This window comes from Myotis yumanensis, unplaced genomic scaffold (assembly GCF_028538775.1).
Source record: "Myotis yumanensis isolate MYYU_CA2020_CCGP unplaced genomic scaffold, mMyoYum1.0.hap1 SCAF_12, whole genome shotgun sequence".
In the NCBI taxonomy this organism is placed as follows: domain Eukaryota; kingdom Metazoa; phylum Chordata; class Mammalia; order Chiroptera; family Vespertilionidae; genus Myotis; species Myotis yumanensis.
Window position 1 is genome coordinate 4,901,547 of NW_027223763.1, and position 15,519 is coordinate 4,917,065.

The following is a 15,519-nucleotide window of genomic DNA, read 5'->3' on the forward strand; positions in this document are numbered from 1 at the left end:
GCCAATGTCCTCCGTGTCCCGCTGGCCCTACTGTCCACACCTCGTCCACCCATCTCCTCCTGCCCCTCCACCACTCGGCCCCGGGCACCCATGGCCACAGTTTCTCTGAAGTAAACCCAGCACAATACCGTGGGCAGGCAGCCGGGCACCTAGTCAGGGACGCTCCCTCCAGGCCCCTCCCTTTCGCTTGCATATGGCCTCTCCTGCTCCTGGTGACTCCCGCACAGAACGCCACCGTGTGCAAACCGCCTGAGCATGACCTGGAGCCCCCACCCTCTCCCCATCTGGTCCCTGCTCCTTTACAACAAAACTCCTCCAGGGGAAGTAGGTGTCCACCAGAGCTCAGTCCTTTTTCCTGCTTCTGGACTTGGACGGGCCCTGTGCTTCCGGGAGCCACCATGCCTGGTTCCCACTCCCTCCCATCCTCGCCCCCCCCCCCCTGGTGCCCGCGGCCCCGCCCCTGGCTCCTCCTCAGGTCTCAGCTCTCATGTCCTCTGAGGTGCCTGTCCACCCCCGACCCCCGTGACCCGTGTGACGCAGGTAACCCCCTCGCCGCCCTAACTGCCGCCAGTCCTTCCTCATGCACCACCCCCAGCATCTGGCACAGGCCCCGCTGCCGCACCCACACTAGAATGAGGGGTGTGCAGGCAGCTGTTGTAGGAGCGGATCTCACCGTCTGTGCTCTCAGTATCACTCTGCCCATGTTTCAGATCAGGGTCTCCTCACTACCGAGCGCAGCCTGACTCCAGAGCTGGGCTCCAGGATGGCGGCTCCCCTGCTCGGCGAGACCTCGAGGCCAGGAGAAAAGACTCCGGTTCTTGTCTTCTGAGAAGCCTCGCTGGAGACGGAAGCCCAGGGCAGGAGTGTGGAAGGAAGTCCAAGGAGTCTCAGGCACAGCAGCCGACCCCCGCTCACCAGGATGAGACACAGGGGTGCAGAGGAAGAGGGCACCCCTAAAAACTGTAGGGGCCCATTTCATAGCCAAGTCTGGTCCCAAGGCTCCCAGGCCAGATGGGGCTGAGCCAGAGCCCAGAGGGGCTGCTGCTCCAGGAAGAGCCACAGTGAGCACTGGGCACATCTGTGCCAGGCCCCGGGCTGAGGACTTCACATCCTTCCTTCATCCTGGCAGCTGCCCTGGGATTGTCCCCGTTTACAGATGAGGAAGCTGAGGCTCGGAGAGATTCAGTAATTAACCTAAGACCTTAGAGCTGGGGTGCAGACACTCAGGGTTTGAACCCAGGTCTCCGCTCCCATGCCTGTGTGGGCAACCACAACAGGTCCAGCGGGGCACCTCCTCACTGCCCAGGAAAGTCCCACCCACACCCCGGTGAAACAGCTCGAGCCCTAGACTCCAGGGCCCAAGGGAAGGGGACTTGATGGGGGGACACATAGTCCTGTGAAGATAGAACATGTGACATGAAAGACACAGGTGGCTCTGGCTGCTGTGGCTCCGTTGGTTAAGTGTCATCCATGCACCGAAAGGTTGCCAGTTCGATTCCAAGTCAGGACACATGCCCAGGTTTGTGGGCTAGATCTGAGTTCTGGGGAGGCAGCAGATGGATGTCTCTCTCTCTCTCTCTCTCTCTAAAATCAATAAAACCATTATTTTTTAAAAAGACACAGATGACAGGTGCAAAACAGAGGCTTTAATCTGAACAGCAATGAAGGCGCCAAGGGGCAGAGGGGGCCTGTGGGGGCACAGGAAGGCGTGGTCTGGACCTGGGAGGGAGCGGGCACTGATGGCGCCTCTCCTCGGGGAATTATGTCTGTGGCTCCAGTGACTCCTGTCCCAGCCTCTGCCGGGCCACTGACCCGGATCCCAGGGTCAAACCCCGGGTTGTGCTTCTCGTGTGCTCCCCGTCCCCAAAGGGCACGTGGGCCAACATGAGGAGTGGCGAATGCCGAAGGGCAGCCGGGCTTGGGCAGGGGCGGGTCTGCAAGAGTCAGTCCCAGGAGCAGCCCCAGGAAACTCCGGAACGGACATGCTGCTACCGGGACCCCCTCACCCTGTGGGTGGGCCTGCCCATCCTCAGAGCCAAAGCCTGGGCTTGGGGGGCCATCGCTCCCTCATCCTGAGCAGAGAGTCCAGGGAGGGGGGAGGAAAGGGAGCAGGCTTTCTCAGCCTCCTGCAGCCACTCACCACCGTCCACAGGGCGGGGAAGCAAGGCCAAGGGCTCTGGAAAAGAAGCCGCGGTGAGGAGGAAACAGAAGTGGTCGTGAGAATGCACGGAGAGGAAGCCAGGTGCTCCCCAACCACAGCTGGCCCAGAGCCCCTCCTCAGTCCCTGCCGCCCCCCCCCCCCACTCCCCCTGTCCCCCAGAGAAAGCTGAGTGGAGGCCTCACCAGGAGCCCAGCCCCACCCAAAGGGCAGCTTCCAGAGGCTATTCTCGGGGAGGACAGGCTTGGCCATGGCAGAAAACCCAGCAAAGCCAAGGCCAGAGAACAGAAAAGCCAGGATGAGGCACTGAACACAGGTACTCAAAGGCCCAGGGCAGCCGTGAGGAGCTGGAAGGGTTACTGGCAAGAACAGCCAATCACTCTCCCTGCCCCACTCCAGCCAAGGCTGCCACCAGCCTCGGCCTCCAGCCCTCAGAACACCCACCACCCAATGCGGTTTGGGAAATGGACCCACCTGTGGGGGGCAACTGCTCCAACCCCAAGAGAGCAACAAAATCAGCGAAATCCCTCCCTCCCTGGGGGCAGTGGCCCAGAACAGCCTGGATCTCAAAATAGGACTGGACAGGGAGAGGCAGGCTAGGGGTGGGACACGGCCCAGGGACCAGCCACCTGGCGGAGTCAGGAAACTGGCCACACTTTGGTCGCTTCTCCCAACTTGAGTATTACAGCCTTATGCCCTGAGCCCTCCTCAACCCGCACCCACTACCCACCCCAATAGACAGCCTCTCATCAAACAGAAAGAACAGAGGGAGGGGGCGGGAGGGGCAGACACAGGAACTGCAACTGCGGCCACGGCTCTGGCTGCTCAGCCCCTCCTAGCACAGTGAGACGGGGTGGATGGGCAGCAGGCTCCCGAACTTGAAGTGCTGGATCACGGGGAACTTCTCCAGGCACTGTGTGGAAGGAGGCAAAGAGCAGAGCGGTGAGGGCTGCACGGCTCAGGCCTCCAAGGGACCTGGACAACTCCAGAGGCTCAAACCAGTCAGTCCAAAGGTGTCCATCCGGGCTCAGGAGGTGACCCAGCCTCAGAGCAGCCCTGTTCCTGACCACCCCTCCCACCAAGACCCACCCACTCCAAGACTATCAGACCCACCCAATGAGAATGAGGTTGAGTGGGAGAGTGGAGGGCAGGAGAGAGAGAGAAAGGCAGCCCAACCCCCAAAGCAAAAGCTGAGAAGAGAGGCAGCCAAGGGACATTGCTTGGCCTCAGGGGGGAGTTGGCCCCAGAGGCAAAAAGAACCCTCCATCCAGCTCTTTAGGGGACCCCTTAGCCCAGGTCCCAGCCTGGGACAAAGGTATGGGGACACTGGAACCCAAGCCTGAGAACAGTCTGAGGCCCATTTTTTCTAATTTTCAGTTCTTTGGTCTGAAAAAGGCATCTTGGCACCTCAGAGACAATAAGAACCAGCGGACAGCCCCCTCCAGGGCAACTCCCAGGAGCCTGTGGGGGCAGAGAACAAGGGCCTGGGCAAGGGTATGGATGGCCCTACTCCCCACACCGGGAGGGGAGGGGAGGGGAGGGGAGGGGAGGGCAGGGGAGGGGAGGGGAGGGGAGGGGAGGGGAGGGGAGGGGAGGGGAGGGGAGGGAGAGAGCGAATGTACAAGCGCCCCCAGAAGCTGGCCTCGTCCGCAGGCAGACCCCAGGCCAGGGACGGCAATGCTTCAGCACCACAGGGCCAGGAAGGGGAGGGGCCCCAGGGCCCCAGCCCCCAGCTCCCTGCACACAGGCCCTGGTCACAAGCAGGTTCTCACAGGCAGCAGCTCCAGGCATCTGAGGCTCTGCCTCCTCGCACAGAAACAACCAGAATGTGTTGGGCACTTCCTGGCTGGGGTGGAACAAATTTACGGCCTTAGAGGGGTGAGCTCCATTCTGTGGCTGTGGTCGCAACTTCCAACCGGTTTAGAGGCACAGAGGCCTGCCATGGCCGCCCAGTTCCCTCGTCTCAGCGGCTGCTGTGTGTGTGTGTGTGTGGGGGGGGGGGGGGTCCACAGCCCTGCAGGGAGGCCAGGAGGTGAGCAGGAAAAGGGGATCTTTTTGTGCAGTGGACGTGGAAAGACAGGCAACCAAGCTCGGTGCTGGAGCACGACTCCAGGCTCCATCCAGGCTCCAGGGCCCGGGGCAGAGAAAGTGGGGAGCAGCAGCTGGGGTGGTCCCTGGGGGGAGGAGCAGCAGCAGATCTAGGCCAGAGGCAAAGTCAGCTGCCATTGTGCTTATGTCATGGAGGAAGTGGTGGGAGTTTGTAAAAGGGGGGAGCAGGGCCCTGGAATTTGAAAAAGGGTCAAAGGTCAACCTGCTTCTCCTTACAAAGGCAGGCGGCTTGGGGAGGGGGTGGAGCAGAGTTCTCTGCACTCTACCCTCAGGGCCCTGGACCAGCTTCCCCAGGCCCCAGGCCCCAGCAAAGGGAGGGGCTGGGCTAAGGCGAGAGGCTGCTGGAGGCAAAGACAGCGGCTGCTCCAGGGTGACAGTGAAAGGGAACTCCTGGTGGGGCCTTCTCCCGGGGCGAGCAGGCCCAGCCACACCTCAGCCTGTCCCAGCTGGAGGCGCAGGCCTGCAGGCCCTTCTGGGCCCGGGGACTCTAGAAGGAAGAGCCAGCACAGGAGGGACCGGCCCGCCACTCGCCACCCGAGGGCCCTGGAAGCACTGGGCCCTCCGGTTCAGGAAGGCCAGGACAGGCAGCGTGCAGTGCAGGCAGACGCTTCCATATCCTGAAGCCGCCCAGCTCAGAGCGGGGCCTCTGACAGCGCTGGGCTTCCCCACAGACTGAACGGGTCTGGAAAAGCAAGTCCTTCCCTTGGCTCTCTGGGCAGGGCGCCTGGGACTCCACAGACACCCAGGGACCAAAGACCGAGGTGCAAACCATCACAGAGACCCGGTGTTCCTCAGGTCGCTGAGTTCCCACAAAGAAGTCTGGCCGCCACCCTGTGCCTGGCAAGGCTGCAAGCTCGCACTGCGCCTGCGTGCACCCGGAGCTGGGATTTCCCGTGTTTTCTGCTCATGCTCCCTCCATCTGGTCCTGAGCCGCAGGTAGTTTTGGTCCCTGTCCTCCTTGTGTTCAACATCCATAGAAATACTGACAACTGCCACACAGGACTGTCTGTCCTCAGGACACTATCACCTTTTGGATCTGAGTTTGCTCCTCCCTCATCCTCTGGCAACCAGAGTTCACTGGCCTCTGGAAGGGCAGGTGCAGAAGGGTGGCGGGTCTCCTGTCCTGCCCTTAAGGGCCCAGTCAGGATAAGTTTAGCTACTCAACTAAGAGCCTGCAGGACAGCACCTTAAGAACCCAAACAGGAAAGGCACCAGGGTCCTGCCTGTGATAGGCACGTCCCCGGAGTGGGGGTGGGGTGCGAGGGGCCCTTGGCTCCTCCCATATGCTCCTCCCATACCGCACACAGCCGCCAGCAGGGGTGAGGGCTCATCAGGGTGATAGAGTTCCCCATCAGCACCCACTGAGAGACTGGGGGGGACGGGGGAGGGGGGGTGGTGGTGGGGGGACGGGCAGGGGGCCAGTCAGAAACAACAGCACCCCCAGAGGGCGGTGCTCTCCAGGCAGAGAGTCCAGCAGAGGGCCGGTGGCTGCCGGGAAGGGGCCTGTGGAGCCCCAGCTAAGCTCCTCTCAGATTAGAGAGGTATGTGGGCTGGAACCTAAACACAGGATGTGAAGTCCAGAGGAAAAGGACAGGAGGGGGAGGGGCGGAAAGGAAAGAGAGGGCCAGACCCGGTCAGTTCCAGTACTATTAACCCCTTCAGGGCCATGCAGAGGGAGCCAGGCCAACTGAAAGCCTTTGTACTACCAAACCCTACCAGCCCACTCACTGCGCCCTGCCTGCTGCTGGGCTGAGTGCCAGGTGCAATGCAGTGGCCCAGAGACTGACCCTCCTCCGCGGGAGGCAGCCGGAGGGCCAAGGGTCAGAGGGCACCACAGACAATACTTAGACCCCCGTCTAAGGCGAAAGGAGGGGACTTTGGGGACCAACGGCTCTAGGTGAGGGACTTCACAGCCAGGCCCTCCCAGGCCAAGGTCAGGCAGCTGATTGCTCTGCCCAAGACGTGGACGGAGCTGTGGAAAGGACAGGTCGGGATAACGTCCCCTCCCTGCTGGCAAGAGAAAAGCCACCTCCTTGGATGGGAGAAGGGTGCCAAGAAGGACAAGGAAAGAAGGCAGGGGACACCCTCAGAAGCACAGCAACTGCCTAATCCCCCCCCCCCCCCCCCCCCCGCAGTGGAGGAAGCTCTGGCAACTCTGACTGGGGGTGGGAGAGGACCACCTCAAGTGGTCATTAAAAATGCCAGCTCCGGCCCAGCCAGCGTGGCTCAGTGGTTGAGCGTTGACCTATGAACCAGGAGGTTACAGTTCAATTCCCGGGCAGGGCACATGCTGGGGTTGTGGGCTCAATCCCTGGGTGTGGGACATGCAGAAGGCAGCGGATCAATGATCTCTCTCATCATCTATGTTTCTCTCTCTTCCTCTCCATTGCTCTCTGAAATCAATAAAAACATATTTTTTTAAAATGCCAGGTCCCACCTCTCCAGAGATCAGATACCAGAGTTAGAGAAGCACCACTCTGGAAGATGCCTCCAAAGGATGACACCCTTTTCCAAGCTTGTCTCCGTCTGTGTCCCATGGTGACAGCTACGAGGGGCCCCTGGTCTCTGACCAGTGGGAATGGAGATTTTCCCTCCAGCACACCCGCCGGCAGCAGGGCCTGGGCCTCAGTCCAGTGCTTTTCTCAAAGCCCATCCCACAGATGGAGATTCTGAGGCCTCAAGTGTCAGAAGGGCTGGCCCAAAACTCAGAGCACAACCGTGGAGTGGGGGTGGGGGAACAGCAGCCCCAGGACCAAGGGCCCCAGCCAGCCCCCACTCACCTCAGCCTTATACATGCGGATGAGACCCTGGTTCACTTTGGACCAGGTGGGGACAGCGCTGATGTTCCACAACTGGTTGGAGTGCTCGGCAAAGGGGCCCGTCTTCATCTGGAAAAGAGAGTCCACAGCTGGAAAGGTGGGCCACCTGGGAGTCCATGCCCTGCTCCCCTATGGCAAGTCAAGCATGCATACACAGATGCACACAGATGCACAGATGCAGGCACTCACACACACATGCACACACACACATGGGCACCAGGCCACAGCAACTGCCTGTGGGGCACACACACCTACAGGCACACTAACTGACAGACAGGGTCCCTCTTGGCCTGCAAGACCCACTGGGAAAACATAATCCCTAGTCAACCTCTTTCTTCCACAGCCACAAAAAGGGAGGGGTCTGATTCCCACCACCCACCAAACCCAGCAGCCTCAGAAAAATAAAATCTCCACCCAAACTCCCCAGGGCCTCAGGGTGCCTCTGCCAGCATGGGGACCCACTCCCACATAGATAAACAGCAGCAGCAGCCTGGACCCCCACTTCCCCAGCCCAGCCCCCCACACAGGGTGGGCTCTGCACTGGGCACCTGGCCTGCGCCTGCCACTGGCAGAGCTAGGAGAGCCCAGGGAGCGGTGGGTTTGGAGGAGGGCCAAGCTGGGTAAGACCAAACCCGGCACCGACTGCAGAGGGGGAGTAAGGGCACCTGCTGCAGATCCAGGAGGAAGGTCTGTTTAGAAAACCGGCCCGACCTGGCCAGGAAGTATGAAAGGGAGGGCAAACACACCAGCAAGGGACAGGCAGGAGGAGCAGGACAGCTCCATTCCGGTCCCTCCTCTGGCCAAAAAGCTGGCCTCTGGGAAGGAAGAACCGCATCAAGCAGCATGGTCATGGAGTTCTTGGGGCAACAGACACCACAGCGCTGGGCCTGGGAAGTGTGTGTGCTCGAGTGTGCCCCTCAGCACGAGGCCAGCACGTTGGCATTTAACAAGCAAGCAGGTCAGTCCCCTCAGCACTGCCCCCTCCTTGGCAGAGAAGCAGCATGGATGCTGGGGGAACAGGGCGCAGCACCCGGAGCCCCGGCTTCCGAAGAAAGAGTTTAAGAAGCAAAGAGGCTAAGCTGGCAAGGAAGCGCAGACTTGGACCCCGAGAGTGTGGAAGATTCCAGAAGAGGCTGTGCGTGGAGGTGGGGCTGAGGGAGAGCTATTCTGGGGAGAAAGGAGGGGTCCAAAGCTCTCTCTGCATATTGGGCATCACAGAATAAAGACCCAAGAGCACATCACCACCCCCAGCCCTGCCCTTGGCTGTGGTCTCTGCCAGGTGACCCCACAGGCCTTTCCACTTCTTTAGTAAGGGCAACTCTTACAAAACTGTCATCTCTCTCTCCTGACCCAAGTCCCCCAAAAGCCTGTCTCAACCCCCAAATTCAGTACAACAGCCTCCTTCCTCCAACAGTGAGGCCGCAGCCCAAGGCATTAGACCAGTGGTTCTCAACCTTCCTAATGCCGTGACCCTTTAATACAGTTCCTCATGTTGTGGTGACCCCCAACCATAAAACTACTTTCACTGCTACTTCATCACTGTAATTTTGCTTCTGTTATGAATCGTCATGTAATATCTGATATGCAGGATGTATTTTCATTGTTACAAATTGAACATAATGAAAGCATAATGATTAATCACAAAAACAATATGTAATTATATATGTGTTTTCCGATGGTCTTAGGCGACCCCTGTGAAAGGGTCGTTTGACCCCCAAAGGGGTCGCGACCCACAGGTTGAGAACCGCTGCATTAGAGACAAAATCCACCCTGGTGCCCACAGGGCTTCTCCTGGGCCACTCCCTTCACCCAGAATCTTCCCCCTCCTCTATCTGAGGGGGTAGCCAGGAGCCCCAGCCTGCAGGAGCCTGGCCTTCAGGGATCTTGGTTCCAACTGTCCCACTCAAGCAGGCTCCACCCCAACCTTCACCCCCCCCTTGGCCCCGCCCCCTCCGCAGGCTCTCTGCCCTTGGGGACGGGGCTGGGCTCCAGGCCTCTCTTGCATACCTCCAGGACCTGAGCTCAGGGACACAGGAGCGGGGACCACTTTCACTCTGGTCAGGTGCCAAGAGCACACCATCAGGAGGACCCTGCTGCTACCCTGTGGTCTCGTCCCACAGCAGCTCCAGGGGCCTGCTCAGCCAGGCCACTCAGGCTCCGCCTCCTGGGCCAGCCTCACCCTCAGGGCATGGGCATGGGCCCTGAGGTCTCTGGCCTGGCCTGCTGCAGAGCCAGGGGGCCGAGCTCCAGAGCCCCAGTGGCCCTGACTCCCCCGGGAAAAAGCCAGAGCTGCCTCCCAAGGTCTCCCTAAGTCCTTCAAAAGGAGACTTGCAACTCTGAGAAAGGAAAACAGATGAGGGGGAAGGAATGGGGCAAGAAGACAAAAAAAACTAGCTCCTTCTAGCCACAAAGGGAGGAGAGAGAGAGCGAGAACAAGCAAGCCGGCTGCAGGCCCGCAGTGACCCCAGGGGAATCGTGTGAGTCAGAGCAGCCATATTGAGCAGGAAATTACTCACAGACGCTGCGTTCCTGCCTCTCCACTCCCAGGAGAATCGGCCTTTTGTAAATGGTTCCTCTGTCAGTAACAGAGGGGGATGGGGCGGGGTGGGGGAGGCTCTGCACAGCGCCTTCCTGTCAGCTCCTTCCCTTCCAGCTGAAATCTGATCCCTCCCTTCCCAAAACTCCAAATTTAGAAGCCAGATTGAAACTGAAATTCTTTCCTGCCTGCCCTGCTCTTAAAGGCGCCGGGTGGCATTTCCGACCCCACAGCAGCTCTGCCAGGCGGGTCCCTCTTCTGGGATGCCCAGGGCTAGCAGGGCAGGAAGAGAGCAGCCCGAGGGAGGAGAGGCCTGGTTCCATCTCCTACTTGTTTTGTTTCATCTCCAACTGCACCAGCCCCACCGAGGGACGCTGCCCCTTCCGGACAAAGCACACAGAGCCGCACACCGGCTCCTGGTCCCCACGTGCCAGTGCCAGGCCTCGGGCCTCCCTGTGTCAGGGTGTGCCAGGCCAGGTCCCTCACTCATCCTTCAGGGGCTACAAAATGCTGGTCTGAGGTGGCAGGGGGTAGGGGTTGGGGTAGCGTCGATGCTACAATCAGCAGCCAAGCCAGGTGGGTGAAATGGGCCCTCACTGGTCACCTCCGCCCTGGGCACACCCCGCTAGCATCCAGTGTTTACTACCGTACCCGAGCACCTAGACCCAACTGAAAACAGGCTATGCAGAGAGGGTGTGGAACCTCGGGGTAGTCCCCCTCCCAGTTCAGGCCTCTCCCGGTTAAATGTTAAAACCACCTCCAAGTTTGACATGCCTTTAGCACCACCTTGTGGCCATTGTAGGATTTTTTTCTCTAGCAGAAGAACTGGGTCCCAAACTTTGAGTTTTTATACCTGCATAACCAACCAAACAAACAAAAATACCAAGTTTAACCTGGAGTCAATTCCCATATTCCCTGAAGCTCGGCCTCACCTTCTTCCTTGTTGGTTACTGACAGGGACCCAAGGAATTGGCCCACCACCATGGGGAGCCAAAACAGTTTCGCCCAGTGGTCGCCAACCTCTCGGACCTCACAGGCCACCAGTGGTCCGCGGACCACCAGTTTGGTGAACGCTGCTCCAAACGTTTCCTTAAACCAGCGGTCGCCAACCTTTCGGACCTGTTGGCAACCGCTGGTTTAGCCTCTTACCCCACGTGCGCCAAGCCACTGTTCAGCATAACACGTGCACCCCTTCCCCCCATCCTGCTCCTCCAGCTCCTCCTGGGCCCCCCCCCGCCCCCTCCCCCAGGCTCTGCCGACCCTTGCATTCCACTCTGGAGGAAGCAACACGTGACCGGCTCTCGCAGCGGTGAGCCAGGCTGCCCACCGTCCTGCCGACCTTGGGCGGCTACACTGCTGAAGGCAGCACATCTCTGAGAACGAAGTGGGGCCGCCCAGCCGTCAGTCCGGATCCATTTGCTGACTTGGAAAAACGTGTCATTCCCCTCTGGCCTCTGGAGTTGGGCAGAAGCCTGAGCTGAATGCTGACCAGGAGGAGCCTGGAGCCCCAGCTGCTTACCCAGGCTTCTCCCCCTCTTCAGGGTGCTCAGAACCGGCAGCCAAGTCAGCAGCCCCACAGGTAGGGGTCCACAGGTGTGCCAGGGACAACCCTGGGGCCAGCAGGCCTGCATGTGAGCATCAGGAGAGAGTGGACACAGACCTTCTCCAGCCAGCGAGCCAGCCCCTGTGGAAGCTGGGGGAGGGCAGTACCGGCGGGAAGAATGGCAGGCCCTCCTGGCAGAGGCCCTGAGAGCAATGGGTTCCTGACTTCCACGTGCAGTCACCTGAAAAGTGTGTTTAAATACAGACTTCTGGCTCTCGTCCTCCAAGACTCTGATTCTGAAAGCTGGGGTGGGGGCCCAGGAATGTGCTTTTCTTAAAATCCTCGCCTGAGAAGTGTATTTTTTCCATTCTCTTTTTGTTTGGGGGGGTTTTTTTAGACAGAGTGGATGGGGGGCGGGGAGAGAACGAGTCACATTGATTGGCTGCCTCTCGCTGGGGATTGAACCTGCAATTAAGGTATGTGCTCTTGACTAGGAATCCAACCGGAGACCCCTTGGTCCGAGGGCCAACGTTCTAACCATTGAGCAAACCAGCCAAGGCAAGGGATGTGCGTTTTAACAAGCTCCCAATGCGATCTTGAGGAAGCAGTCCAAGGCTGCACTGCGGGAGGCCCAGGCCTGCTGGTTTTCACCCGTGGCCCTTCACCTGCCCGTCCTCCGGCCCTGACAGAGACGCGTCCCTTCAGAGGAATCTGTCCTGCCGTCCACTCCAGCATCTCTCCAACTCCTGCAATGGCTTCATCCCACACAGCCGCTCGCACGGAGCTCTACAGACCCTTAGGCCCCGCCTGCAAGATGCTGACACCCCTCACCTTCAGACCTGCTGCTTCAGTCCCTGAGCCTGCTAGTGAGCGAGTCTTAGTCTCTCGTCTCATGTAGAAACCCCAGGCGGCCAACTGAGGGGAGGAGATCCTGGATGGTCAGAAGCTGACTTTTCAGAGAGGCCTAGTGGGGCTTCCTTTCCAATGACCAGCCTTCCAGGGCCAGCCCTGCCATCTTTGAGCAGCAGTTCTGGCTCCTCTGTCCAAAGCCACCATCTCTGTTTATTTCAGCCTGGAGGCTGCCGTGGGCTTCTCCCTCACCCCCTTCCCCTCACCTCGGTGATGAACAGGATACACTCCAGGAACATGTAGTCCTTGTGATTCTCGTTCACGGCCTTCTCATCGACAAAGTGCCTGGGCTCCAGATACGGGTGATCTGGGAACAGCAAAGAGCCCCGGGGTTCAGAACCAGGTGCTCATGCCACCTTGGCCCACATGGTCCACACCCACCCCAGGGCCACAGTCCTGCCTGTGTGCCCTGAACACTGGACCTCACAGGTGCAATAAATGGCCTGGTGCGTGTGTATGTTCCAGTGGAACAAGCTGCGGCTCTGCTGCTTTCTAACCATGTGGCTCAGTTCCCTCTTCTGTGCAATGGGGACAAGAACAGCACCTCCCTGGTAGGGCAGCTGAGTGCCACCTGACAATCACAGAGAGCACTCGGCGGTGCCTGCGCAGGGGTCTGCTAATGGTTCCCAGGCTCCCTGAGAGGCCTGCAGGATAATCCACCTGAGCACTCAGACAGGGCCTGGCACAGAGCAGTGCTCAACACATGGCCATTTACTGATATTCACAGGCAGTTCAACCTACGCCGAGACAGTTACCACTGCACTCACCCACTGCTGCTGGCCCAGGGGAAAGCGGGGGTCCACCAGAGCAGGCTCACAGCAAGCGGCCCACTGCCCAGCACCTGGTGGCAGCTCCCTGATGGGCCCCTTGCAGGTGGCTCAATAATGACAGCGGATGACACTGGTCACTGAGTCAAAGAGCCCCTGATTTTCAACATAAAACCCCACAGCTGCTGCCAGGAGCTGGGGCGCATTTCACACCAGTCCATTATGCGCCAGGAGAGGGCCGCTGCTCCAGCCCAGGTCACATTCCGTTATCTCGGCGGAACTCTGCCGCCGCCTCCGCAGCCTGCCACGCTGGCGTGCAGCAGGTCGGCAGCAAGCAGCCTCCATCGATAGCCAGTCTAATGTGTGCCTTACCAGATGTCACTCTCTGGGCAGGAGACAAGGCAGGAGGGACGGAGGAGGGTTGGGAGGAGGGGCACAGAATGCACTCTGGCGGGGAGGTGTGTGTGGAGGGGTAGCTGGCCCCTTCAGTACCTATCAGCTGTGAACTGCCCCAGATGAAGGGCAGAAACTGGAAGTCATCCAGGCCCCACACTCCCTGGCTACCGGCTGGCTCCATCCTGTATGTTTTCTGGAGTTTCCGCATCACCTCAAGGTACCTGCACGGGAGGGTGGAGAAGAGAGGGGAGGCAGCATAAGTAAAAGAACAGTCGCAACTCTTCTGCCTCTGGGAACTCAAGGAGCCAGAGATAACCACCTAAGAGTACAACTGGTCTCTATTTCAGTGAAGTCATGCACAAGTTATCATCAGCTGAGACTCTCAAAATAAAGCAGCTCTATTGTCTTCTCCCACACGCAACCTTCCTTTGGCCCACGAAAGGGGCAAAACACCTCCTAAAAAAAGGGAGTCAGCACCATCGGCTCCCAATACTGTGAAGGCCCAGGCAGGAGCCTCAGCTTCTCTAACCTCGGCGGCCACTGCTGTCAGGGGCTGCGTCCAAACCTCCTTGGAGCTCCTGCATCGCGGCATTGATGGAGCAGGGCCCAGAATGGACACTGTCAATGCTCTAGTGACGGAAACACACCTGCGCTCCCGGGCGGTGGTCTGCGTGGTGAGGGCACAGGTCAGAGCCTGATGCCTGGGCTCACCTGGCTGTGTGACCGCAGGGAAAGACCTGGCTTCTCTGCCTGTGTCCTCACCTATACCAGGGGTTCTCAAACTACGGCCCACGGGCCACATGCGGCCCGCCGAAAACATTTATCCGGCCCGCCGGGTGTTTTTGCCGCCGCTGTGTGCATAGGAATTTGTTCATAGTTTTTTTTTAAACTATAGTCCGGCCCTCCAACGGTCTGAGGGACAGTGAACTGGTCCCTGTTTAAAAAGTTTGAGGACCCCTGACCTATACAGTGGAAATGACAGTTGCCACATCCTAGGGCAGTGATGGCAAACCTTTTGAGCTCGGCGTGTCAGCATTTTGAAAAACCCTAACTTAACTCTGGGGCCGTGTCACATATAGAAATTTTTTGATATTTGCAACCATAATAAAACAAAGACTTATATTTTTGATATTTATTTTATATATTTAAATGCCATTAAACAAAGAAAAATCAACCAAAAAAATGAGTTCGCATGTCACCTCTGAACACGCGTGTCATAGGTTCGCCATCACTGTCCTAGGGTTACTGTGAGAATTAGTCATGTGCTACTGAACGACTGGGACACGTTCTGAGAAATGTGCCATTAAGCAATTCCGTCATTGGGCGACCATCACAGAGTACCCTAGACAAACCACATCACTCACCCTGCCATCACAGATACACGTAGACAAACCACGTCACTCAGCCTGCCATCACAGATACATGTAGACAAACCACGTCACTCAGCCTGCCATCACAGATACATGTAGACAAACCACGTCACTCAGCCTGCCATCACAGATACACGTAGACAAACCACGTCACTCAGCCTGCCATCACAGATACACTAGACAAACCACGTCACTCAGCCTGCCATCACAGATACACGTAGACAAACCACGTCACTCAGCCTGCCATCACAGAGAACCCTAGACAAACCACGTCACTCAGCCTGCCATCACAGATACACTAGACAAACCACGTCACTCAGCCTGCCATCACAGATACACTAGACAAACCACGTCACTCAGCCTGCCATCACAGATACACTAGACAAACCACGTCACTGAGTCACATGTAAAGCACTCAGCCTGCCTCCTCCTGGTGAACACCGCGGAAGCGTCAGCAATCCTGACATAGCATTTCCGTCACTTGTTTTTACTCGGATTTGAACCTGCTCGGAGGAGACCTGGACAGCCCATCTGCAGCCCCAGCTGCTTAGGGCAGGACTAGAGAACCCGCAGGCGCTCCGAGAACCCTCTAGCACCGTCCCCAGCCTGACAGCGATGAGGAAAGAGGCCACTCGTTCCTCCCCCGACAGCAGTTACCCCTCCTGCCCGCGTCTCACTCACCGATTGAACACCTTAAAGACAATAGCTATTTGGTCGTCTACCCGGAGCACCCCAATCTTGCAGAGACAGCAGAGGAAAGCAGCAAAGGCTGCTTCGTGTCCTGAGGGAGTAAAAACAGCCCAGGTTGACAGTCTTCCAAAAAAAAAGGAGTGGGACTCTTCTTGGACTCACCAGTGTCCCAATCACTGAAACTGCCCCTCCAAGGAGGGAGGTCAACATGGAGATGATAGG

The 15,519-nt window shown here is 58.5% G+C and overlaps 1 protein-coding gene across 1 annotated transcript in view; it reads right to left on the reverse strand.

The window, feature by feature from the left end:
- Nucleotides 1-1,626: 1,626 nt before the first annotated feature.
- Nucleotides 1,627-15,519, reverse strand: part of PTPA (protein phosphatase 2 phosphatase activator) — a 29,100-nt gene continuing 15,207 nt past the window's right edge. The window contains exons 6-10 of the mRNA XM_070430480.1: nt 15,289-15,388; nt 13,334-13,458; nt 12,281-12,381; nt 7,048-7,155; nt 1,627-3,071 (exon numbers count right to left, since the gene is read on the reverse strand). Coding sequence (XP_070286581.1) covers nt 2,994-3,071; nt 7,048-7,155; nt 12,281-12,381; nt 13,334-13,458; nt 15,289-15,388 — 512 coding nt within the window. The 3' untranslated portion in view covers nt 1,627-2,993. The remainder of the gene's footprint in view (nt 3,072-7,047; nt 7,156-12,280; nt 12,382-13,333; nt 13,459-15,288; nt 15,389-15,519) is intronic.